Below are 11,281 nucleotides of genomic sequence, written 5' to 3' on the forward strand. Positions count from 1 at the left end.
CTCTGCGGTTGTGCAACCTCTGCCCTATAAATACAGAGACACTCCTGCCTCTGGAAGCCTCTGTCGGCTCAGCCTCCGAGGAGCCTCTCTGCCTTCACCGGGCATCCCGGCCCAGCCTGCCAGGCGCCATGAGGGTCCTCTCCTTCCCGCTGCTGATTCTGTGCCTCCTCTGCTCCCACCTGGCCCCAGGTGAGCTTTGAGACCCTGTTCTAGCACCCTTGCCCTGGGCCAGGAATTCAGGGTTTGAGTCTGAGGACAGCTGCCCCTTGGGTCCTGGGGGTGGAGCGGCAGAGAAGCATCCCCGAGGCTGAGGGGCGGGCGTGGGCAGACTGTGATGGGCAAGCCTGCTGAGCCGGGGGCCTGGGGCTTTCCCCCGAGCCCCAGGGACGAGCCTGCTGGGAGCACCCCAGGCTGACTCTCCCCAGCCCGCAGGGCAGCCCAGCCGCAGGAGTGACAGACCCAGGTCTCCCTCCCTGACTGTGCTTGGGGCTCCATGCCCTCGGTGCTTGGCAGGGATCGGGGCCTGTCACAGGCAGCTCCAGCATCCCCCGTCTCCGTCTTTGTCCCGGACATCTAGAAATCATCCTACGTGGAAGGGGGCCACGTACTCTGGCTCCTCGCATTGAGAGGCCAGCTTCCTATCCAGGGGCGAGAGGTGTAGGCTGCCAGCCCCAGCGCACCCCGGTCACTGGGTGGGGCCTCCCAGGTGGCCCGCGGTAAGCAGGTGCACCTGCCCCTCCCACGAAGCCAGCTCACCCTGCACCTTTGACTCACTTCATGCTCGGGCGCTCAGGGGTGCACAGGTGGTCTTCAGTCTTCCCTGGGAAGTCCTCTCGTGTTCTGCGGAGTGGGAAATCTCCTCAGGGCACAGGAGGGAACTTTCTGTGGGGCCGGAAGGGGGCAGCTCCCCTGGGTCAGAACAGCAGCGTAAGAGGAGGTGGGACGCTGCAGGTGGATCCAACTGGGGGACATGTTCTATCGTGGCCTCGAGCAAATCATACAGCTGTCTCATCTGCAAAATGAGGGGGCCGTGGCAGGCAGCATTTAGAGCATGAAAGCTCCAAAGTTCCCTAAAAGATCCGACGGTGCTTCTCTGCATCACAGAAATCTGCTACATTTTCTCCAAGGACGACTCAGTCCCCCCATCTGGAAACTGGGTAGGAAAGTATTCTAATGCAGAGTTTTAAGTTTCCAGCTGGGACCCATTCGAGGGGTGGAGAAATCAGTTTAGTGAGTCGCCACCATGTTTTTTCAAAGAACCAACAATACGAGTGCATGCTGCCCAGGGAGCGCACACGCGTCTTATCCAACTCTGACTTCAGCCGCGTGCGTGCCCATGTGCATTCACACCGAGGGGCCCTGCAAAAGGTCTGACTGCAGTTCAGTTCAAGCTCAGTAAAGCTCGAGAGCCACTATATTAACTTGAAGAGTTACGTTCAGTCGGTCACCTCGACAGATGACTACAGGCATCTCATTCAAAGCAGAGAATATTAAAGTGTTTCCGAGGCTATGCAGGAACAACCAAATGTACTAAGCATTCCGCATAGCAATATTAGCTAACGTGATGGAATGCTAAGTATACGCAGGACTCACTCAGACACTCCCAGGAGAAGCGACCCTGCACTGCCAGCATGCAAATCCTGTCTGCATAACACTAATTCTCCCTCTGGGGACAGGACCAAGTTTATGTTAAGACGGGAGCCGAGGGGCGCCTGGGTGGCTCAGATGGTTAAGCGTCTGCCTTCGGCTCAGGTCATGATCCCAGCGTCCTGGGATCGAGCCCCACATCGGGCTCCCTGCTAGGTGGGGAGCCTGCTTCTCCCTCTGCCTCTGCCTCTCTCTCTCTCTCTCTCTCTCACTCTCATGAATAAATAAATAGAACATTTAAAAAAAAAAAAAAGACGGGAGCCGAGTGCTGCTTCTAGAAGGTGCTGCTTGGGTCCCAGCCTCACACTGGGATTCAGGCTGAGCCCTCACAGGGGATCAGTTCACTCCCTTTTCTGAGTGAGCCATTAGGGCTCGTCTACTCACCCCTGGGGAAACTGAGGCCCACATGCCCCGAGGTGAATGGTGGTTGTGTCACTGCCGGAAACCATGACTGGACCTTCTCTTTCAGCAGTTTTTATCTCTATCAAAAAAGGGGCCGCCTTTTGTTTTATACAAATCTTATTTCTGCCCCTTTTATCTTATAGAAATCTTATTTCTGTGAACACAGAATGATGTCCAAATGACAAGGCAGCTCGTGTCCCCTGCATCAGCTGGATGAGAACCCAGCCGAGGGGTTTAGAAATCAGGATCGTTTGGGGCTGCTCACTCACTGATGCCACAAATATTTAGTTAACAGCTACAGTGTGCAGGCATTGCCCTGGGGAAGGGGAAGAGAACACAGCCCTTGAAAGCATGACCTGATGTTCTAGAAGCAGAGCATGACAAGAAACCCAATTTTATAATTAATTATCTAATTACCATTGTGTTGTGAAATGCCACTAAGTACAGGGTGCTGAGGGAACGTGTGGCAAGGGGACTGACCTGGTCTCGCGGGGCCAGGAAGGCTTTCCTAAGGGAGCTGAGAAGGGAAGGAAAGATGGAAGTCATTTTGGTGTTCATGGTATTTAAAAAAAATTTTTTTTTTTTTACTTCCTTCTTGACATTAAAAACTCAGGATGTGTCACATAAAATTCAGATTTGTATCTTCTCTTAAGAACACAAGCAAATGAAGCCTGAACCCTGGGTACAGCCCCTGTGAGCTGTAGCAACTGCCCCCCCTTCACTGCAGACCCCACTGCTCCCTATCGCTCGGCCTTAGCCTACTTCGCCAACTTTCCCTATCTGTCTGGCTGCTGTGGGCATGCGGATTTGTGGGCCTGAGTTAGAAACTAGTGAAAGGAGAAGGGCAGGTGGGAATAAAGACAAACCAGACAGAAAGGCTATCGGGTGTGAAAGCCCAGAGAGGAAGGGAAATAAAACCCTGAAGCTCTCACTTTTACCTTAGTGCCCCCTCTCCCCAGGCCCGTATGGGGAAGGAAGAACCATTATCCTCGTTTTGTGGATAAATAATTTGGCCGAACTCACAGGACTGCTAACAGGCAGAGTGAGGACTCGAACCCAGGCCATCCGCTCCGACGCCGGGGCTGCCGAGTGTCCAGACAGAGAGGAGTCATGGGGGCAGGAGGCTCTGGGTCCTCGCTGAGTGGGGTCTTCTGCGGCAGGAAACCATCCGGGTGTGTGTGGGCCCCAAAGATTTTTAAACTGGGAGAGGGACAGAATCAGAAATGGCTTCTTTTAGAGACTGTATTGGCAGCGTGGAGGCTGATTGGGGGAGAGCAAAGTGGACCCAGGGACGTGGGGAGGATGTTCTGTTTCAGCTATGCCTTTTCCCAGGTGGTTAGCGCTTCCCTAGAGCAAAACTAACCAAACCCGCTGAGAGAGGCATGGACCACTCCTCAATACCCTTCCTTCCTTTCCTTCCGGGACACCATGGGCACTCCTGGGCGTCTGGGCCTCAATTTCCCCACCTCTAAAATGAAGGTTTGGGCAAAATGACTCCCCGCTCGCACATTCTGGGACCCTCAGAGTCTGCCCTGCCTTGTCCACACCTGAGTGTCTCACTCTGTGATCCCCACCCCAACCTGCTTGCCCGAATTCCTTTCACCTGCCTGACCTCTGGCAGCCACCACCAAGAATGTGTCTCCTATGGCCTCTGGGTCCCGTCGAGAAAAACATGCCCCCCCTCCCCCCGCCTCAGACACAAAGGCCCTGCGGCCACCAAACCAAGCTTCGCAGAGGCCCCTGGTCAGCATCGCACGGGAAACTGGGCTGTGCTCACAAAATACCACACGTGGCGCTTTACAGTTGAACAAAGCGGTTCTATGAATGTCATCTCACTAAATGTCCCAGCATCTCTATCACGCAGGGACCTACTATCATCCCCATTTTACAGATTTTTTTTTTTTGGTAGTAAATCTCAGAAAAGTTGACTCTCAAATACCCAGCCGACAAATAACAAGAACTTGATTCCAGCTCTGGTTCCAAACCCCACATTCTCTCCACACGCTTCCCCAAGACCTCTGGATGTGTCACCAGGCACACGGGTGGATCTTAAGAATAATCTAGGCAGAATTGAATCAAAACGCTCATGAACTTCCAAGAGGCATTGCTGATTTTCAAGGCGGGAGTTGGCGAGCAGGGACCCCATGGGCTATGTGCCTGTGGAAGGGGACCTCCGGTCTTTAGTTTTATTCCAGTTCAGTTTGGAATTTCGTTACTTGTTTTGCAGGAGTGGCCTGTGTATTTGATTTTGTCCCCAGATAGCTTAAGAAGATTCATAGAGGGGCCCCTGGGTGGCTCGGTCAGTTACGCTTCCAACTCTTGATGTCGGCTCAGGTCATGACTCAGGGTCGTGAGATCGAGCCCCGAGTCGGGCTTGCACTCAGCAGGGAGTCTGCTTCTCTCTCTCTCTGCCCCTCTCTAAAATAAATAAATAAAATCTTAAAAAGAGGAAGAAGAAGATGCATAGAGATGAAGTTGGATCCTCTCTAGCCTCCGCCGATGGCTTGAGCACCCGCATCATTCCTAAGTGTTTCGATGCCCCAGCGGCAGGGAAGCCTCTTGCTGGCGGGCAGCCCTTCCCCCGGCATGACTGCCAGCCACCACCTTGTCCTGAGCAGGGAAAGAGCCTAGCTGACTTGCTGAGGCCCAGAGGGCTCCGATCAGCTGATTCTGCACCTAGGACCAGGCTCCCGCCACTTCCCAGCACCACGTCCCCATACGCCTCAGTAGGTGTGGGGCTCTGCGGCCAGAGGTGGGAAAACCCAGATTGCATTCTTTGTCTCCGTGTATCTGCGCGTTTGTTTGCTCCTCACGCATCTCAGACTGCTCGGTCCCACAGGTCAGGTGTTCCAGATCCTGCCCTTTCCGAGAGCCTCCTGCCCTTTTCCTGCAGGTTCCTGGTAAGGAAAGGGGGCGCGGATCCTGGCAGGGGGCGAGTTGGGGCCTCATAGCTTTTCCAAAAATGCTTATCATTTTCACAATTCACTCTCGCCTCAGCCTGGTGGTTTTTTAGCCCAAGACATTTATAATTTAGTCAACAGCTCTCCAGTTTTGCCTTCCAGCACTGTTCCAAAACCTCACTAGTAGCTCTGATCAGATGACACGAAGGGGACCTTGGTGCCCACACTTCTGAGCAGGACAGAGAACGAGCTCCGTTAGCAACCTGCTCACCACACTTCCATTCCCGGGATCCCCCCGACCCCCTGCTCCCTGTCTACTGTTCTCTGCACCCATTTCCTACCGAGTTTCTCGCCACTGAATCCAACCGTCCTTCTTTCAACCAACACCGGTTGTCGCCCCTGAGTAGAGCGACAGTTGGTGTTGCCCCTGCATTGAGGTGGGATTTTGGACAATCTGGCTGTAACTGGCTCAATAAACGTGCAAGAGTCCCTATTTTCGCCGCAAGCATAGAAACTGGCACAAACCTGCTTTCCCAACAGGCCTGCCTCTGCTCCTTCTCACCCCCTCGTTCTTACCTAGAAGCGACTTTTCTCTTTTCCACATTCCTCTGGTTTGTGGCGCTTCGGCGGCCGCCACGGGATGTGCGGGATCACGTATCTCAGGCCAGCTTCGTGAGCACCGACAGGAATGAGCACCAAGTTCCGGGAAGTGTTGTCGCCCTTGGGAAAGGGGAGGAGAAGAGCAGGTGTGAGTTACCCACGGAGCTCATGGGCAGGCAGGGAGTGCAGGGAAGCGCACCGAATCGGGGACGGGACACATGCGGTGCAGAGCCTGCACAGCTCTGGGAATATGCAGGTAACCTTTTCAGAAGCAACTCTTACTTTTTTCCTTCTTTAATTGCAAAATATAACATGCATCCAGGAAAGTGCATAAACCAGGAATGTACAACTTAATGAATTACAAAACAAGTAGCCTGTGACCAGGGTTTAAGTCAAGAAGCAGGACTTGGCCGGCCCCTAAGAAATACCCCTCCAGGCTTCTCAGTCACCCACCCTTGCTCCTTCCCCCAGAGGTAATCACCGCCTGACTTTTACGGTAATGACTTCCTATATTTCTTGGACTTTTACCATGTTAACAATCATGCTGAATAATATAGCTTGGCTCGTGCATGCCTTTCAGTTGGCTAGGTACCATGAGGTAGGGGGCATTGTGGGTCCTAGGATATGCATGTTCAATTTTGATTGATTGATAGATAATAGCACAAAAAATTTATAATTTTGATAGATAACGCCACACCGTTCTCCAGTGAGTGAGAGTTCCCATTGCTCCGGATCCACACCAATTCTTGTTATTGTCAATCATTTTTTAAATTTTAGGTGTCTGGTGAGTGTTGGAATTTTAATTTGCATTTTCCTGATAAACACTCAGTTGAGCACTTTTGTATATAGTTACTAGCCATTTGGATATCTTTTGTGATATGTGAAAATATGTGTCTATATTTTCTATCAGATTATCTGTTTTTTCTTAATGATTTGTAGTAATCCTTTTTATATTCTGCATGCAAGCCCTTTGTAACATTACAAGTCTCTTCTCCTACCTTGTGCTGTAATTTTTCTCTCGCCTGATGGAAACTTTCCTTACACTGAAGTTTGTATCATGATTATAATGTGGCTAAATGTGTCATATCTTTTCCTTTATGGATAATCCCTTTTGTATCTTAAGAAATCTTTCTTTACCGCCAAAATATGAAGAAAGTCTACAACATTGTCCTCTGATGACTCATTATTTCTCTTTTTTCATTTAGACTTATAGTCCACCTGGCAATGGTTTTTAATGTGTGAGTTAAGGGTAAAGTTGTTGTTTTTCTTTTTCAACATGAATATCCAATAATCCATGAATATCCAACTGTCCCAGAACCAGCTCCCCCACCTCCAACCACAACTGTTCTCCTAAGCAGCTGGTCTGCCTCAATTCCCCATACGTGTATGAGCCCCTTTCTGCACTCTTCATTCTGTTCCATTTGTAGGTTTGTCCTTGCATCTTTACCAAACAGTCTAATTACAGTGGATATGTAATTAGTCTCGAAATCCAGTAAAGCAAGTCCTGCTACCTTCTTTTCCAAGAATGTCTTGGCTATTCTTGGTCCTTTGAATTCCCATATAAATTTTAGAATAAGCTTGTCAAGTTTTACTGCAAGAATCTCTTGATATTTTCATGGTATGGAGTTAAATCTGCAGATTAATTTGGGGGAAATTAACATTTGAAAAATAATTAATCTTCCAGTGCTTAAAACTGCATTCCTACTTATTTTGTTCTTATTTAACTTATCAAAGAATACTGTATTTCTTATATACAGGAGTATTGTACTTTCTTAGATTTATAACTAGGCATTTGATATTTCAATATGGTGATTTATTTTAATTTCATTTTATGTGTTGGTTGCTAATACACAGAAGTAAAATTGATTTTTTATATTGATCTTATATACAGCAACATAGTTAAAATTTTTAATTAATTCCTTCTGGAGTGTCTACATATAATCATAAAGCCTGCAAATAGTGACAATTTTATTTCTTTCTTTTCAACCCTTATATATATATATATATTTTTTTTTTTTTTTTTCCCTTCTGTTCCTCCCCTGGCTGGTAACCTCAAGTAGAACGTTCAATGCAATTGCTGATAGCCATTATGCTGGTCTTGTTGGCAATCTCAAATGAAAAGTTTTCAATGTTTGAGCATTGAGTGTACTGTTGGTTATAGGCTTCTGTAGATTTTCTTTATGAGATCAAGGAAGTTCTCTCCAGTTTATTATTTGTTAAAAGTTTTTATCATTAATCAGTGTTGAATTTTTCCAATATTTTTCTGCACCTGTTGGGACGATCATATGATTTTTCTCCTTTAACTGTTAATAGGCATTGACTGGTCTTCAAATGTTAAATGAAAGCTTGAATTTGTGAAACAAACTAAACTTGGTTTTATTCTGTTTACTGACATTTTATATAGGATCTTTGCCTCTCTGCAGATCAGGGAGGTTTCCTTTTCTTTCCTTGCATTGCTGATCTTTTTAGATGGTGGTATTAAGACCAAGCTGGCATCACACCATGAACTAGGGAATATTCTATCTTGTTATTCTAAAAAACAGTGCTGTGTAGACACTATTTCTTATTTGTTGCTTGGTAGGATTTACTAATGAAGCCATCTCGGCCTAGAGTCTCATTTATGGACTCGATTTCTTTGATATTTATGGGACTATTTACATTTTCTATTTCTTATTTGTTTATTTTAGTGAATTGTATTTTTCTAAGAATTTTTTTATCTCAACTAAATTTTTACGTTTGTTCAGGTGAGTGTTCTATTTTTTCTATATGAATATATGAATAGAAAAATATTTCCAATTCTTCTATTTCCATGAACTATTCAAGTTTTTAAATTCCTAATAATTTTAATTTTTTATATTAGTAGAAGGTGCTGTCCTTGCTTTCCTTCTTGTCTGCTCCCAGCCTTGACAAGGGAATTCTGTACTGTTAGTTCTGACTAAAATTTGAAAACCAGTGGTCCGGCGATTCTAGATTCTTTACTGAACATTAGACACATCTAAGGAGTTTTTTTTTAAATGCCAGTACCTAAACTCCACCCCAGAACAATTAAGTGTATATTTTTAAGATTACCCCAACTGATTGAATGTGTATGCAGCATGGAGAACCACTGGTCTACAACACAATTTCTCAGCCTTGGGGCTACTGACATTTGGGGCCAGATAATTCTCTGTTAGAGGGCGGTTCTGTGCATCCCTGATCCCTGACAGCAACTCTGGCCCCCACCCACTAGATACCCTATAACATCCGCCCACATACCCCAGAGTGGTGACAACCCACGATGTCCCCAAACATTGCCAAATATCCAGTCACCAGACACCCACAGTTCTAGGTCAGATGAGGCAGCTGTAACAGGGATACGGATTAAATAGAAGGACAATTTCAATGGGTATGAGAACCATCTTTCCGATATGCAGAGACGTATGACATTAGAATGGACCGTCCCCTCCATCACAGCTGGTGACGGCCTGCTGTGTGAATCATAACAAAAGAGCCATAACAAAAGAGCATGGGGGGGGTCTCCTTCAACAACAGACATTAATCCTCTCCCACTTCTAGAGGGGATTAATGAAGATCAAGGTCAACGTGTCAGTGGGTTAGGCTTCACCCGAGGCCTCGCTCCTCGGCTCGCAGATAGCCGCCTACTCTCCTGTCCTCATGTGGCCTTTCCCCTGTGTGCCCACATCCCTTTATAGGTCCAAATGTCCTCCTCTTATAAGGATCCCAGTCCTATTGGATTAGAGACTACTTTTATGACCTCATCTAACCTTAATCACCTCTTGAAAAGCCCTACCTCCAAATACAGTGATACTGTGAGGCCCTGGCTAGTGAAGACATCAACATACACATTCTGGTGGAGGGGACACCATTCAGGCCATAAGACCTATCAACGGAGGCAAGCAAAACAGTGGCTTGACCCCCACTTACTGGGGACATCGTAGGGTGGCTATCAGATAAAGCAGAAGACTAGTCTAGAAACCTTCTGATTATGAGATTCTGGGATATTGGGAAGAAGACAGAATGAAGTCCAAGTGGACAAAACAGTGGAAGTGTTATAGCGTAGCCATACTTTCAACCTGCCCTGAACGGAACACAGATTTCAGCGAAGATGGTGATAGGAGAGATGGGGGAGCAGGGATTCCAGTTGGGGAGGGGTTGGTACAACCAGGCAGCACGGGAGTGGGGGGAGTTTAGGACGCTCACGGAGTCGGGAATGCACTTCGGCATTACTAAAGCACAGGGTGTGTGTCTGGGCAACTTCCTTGGGGACTAGCTTGAAATCCCCGCACACCTTAAAGCTCTCTGGGCAGCAGGAAACCGTGCTCAGAAGCCTGCTGCTCATCATTGGCTTCCCTCTGGCCATAGCTGGCACAGACCTCGGACGGTGCAAAGTCTTGGAAGAGAAAACTCTTTGCAGGGCTTTGCAAAGAGTCGCTTTACCAAATATTCTAAGATCACCGTGGCAGCAAGCCGTGAGTCTGAAGTGTTTTCTTTCCCTCCCTACAGGCGCTGGCTTTCTGACAGGTCTCGGCCAGAGGTCTGACCACTACATCTGTGTTAGGAAAGGAGGCACCTGTAACTTCTCCCCTTGCCCACTCTTCACCAGGGTGGAAGGCACCTGTTACGGTGGGAAGGCCAAGTGCTGCATACGTTGACTCTGAGCTGGGCGTGATGGAGAAAGGAAGTCCAGCGAAGTATTTGTAATCGCTGTTTCAATAAAAGAAGACTTTTTTCAAGCATACCTCTTTCCGACCAAAATGACTCTTGTCTCCTTTAGGAAGAGGCTGAGAGAGTCTGGGGGTTAGGAGCAGGGATGGGCCAGGCCACAGGGCCCGTCCCGCACGGTGTTGGGCGATGCTGACCAGGCTTGAGCCGTGTCACCTCCACCGCGTGTCATTACCAAGCCAAGTGTGGGTGATGCCGAGGGTGCCCATGAGACCAAGGACGCACACATGAGGAGGGGACGAGGCCGATGAATCCTTCCCTGGTCCAGGCGCAGCTCACCCCAAACTCAGTGGTCTTAGCAGCCTGTTCCGTGAAACAGCCTGTCTGCAGAGCCCAGAGCAGCCTTTTCTCCTTCCTGGGCCTGGGGCAGTGGGTGGGTTCACCTTAGCATCCGAGAACCTCCCTTAGGGCCACAAAACACCTCCTGTAACTTCCCTTCTCGAGGCCTCCTGTCCGGCTTCCTGCTCCGAGATCACACAGCCTCACCACGCGTCAGTGACGGAAGCCTCTGTCCTTCTCATTTCACTCCTTGGCCCACAGACACCTGTTGGGGAGGGAGAGCAGGTTGCTTGCCCTTTTCTCCGATAAATTTTTTACAACTCCCGATGACGCATGCGGTTCTGCCGTCTGCAGTTTGGCAACGACAATTTCATGTTCCACGTCGATACAGTATAAGCACAGATGAAAAGCAAACACTAAAAACTTTTGCTCCTATCCCCCAGCGGCAGGTTCCGTCATTAACCGCTGTCTTTTGGGGGTGGGGGGAGAGGCAGAGGGAGGGGAGGCTGATTTGTGTTGTGGACGTTAACCACCCGGCTTTCTCTGTGACACACACATCACAGATGGCTACTTCCAGTGCATCCAGGCCTCTCCCTTCCCACTGAAAAGGCGAAGAAATAACCCAGGAGCATTTTATTTTGAAAAGAAACCTCAGGCATGCTGTCAACTTCCCTCTTCAAGATGTGGAAGTCCTCCCTGGGAGCATTCCTCTGGATGTCAACTCAAAGACA

At 48.5% G+C, this 11,281-nt stretch overlaps 1 protein-coding gene across 1 annotated transcript; it reads left to right on the top strand.

Moving 5' to 3' along the window:
• On the top strand, positions 1 to 10,285 carry DEFB1 (defensin beta 1). The gene is made up of 2 exons (XM_045879264.2): positions 1 to 189; positions 10,053 to 10,285. The coding sequence occupies exons 1-2, from the start codon at positions 129 to 131 to the stop codon at positions 10,199 to 10,201; spliced, it is 210 nt and encodes a 69-aa protein (XP_045735220.1). The 5' UTR covers positions 1 to 128; the 3' UTR covers positions 10,202 to 10,285.
• The last annotated feature ends 996 nt before the right edge of the window (positions 10,286 to 11,281 follow it).

The sequence above is a fragment of the Mirounga angustirostris genome, unplaced genomic scaffold (genome assembly GCF_029215605.1).
Source record: "Mirounga angustirostris isolate CCGP_5_RB_7025 unplaced genomic scaffold, mMirAng1.0.hap1 SCAF_2, whole genome shotgun sequence".
Taxonomy (NCBI): domain Eukaryota; kingdom Metazoa; phylum Chordata; class Mammalia; order Carnivora; family Phocidae; genus Mirounga; species Mirounga angustirostris.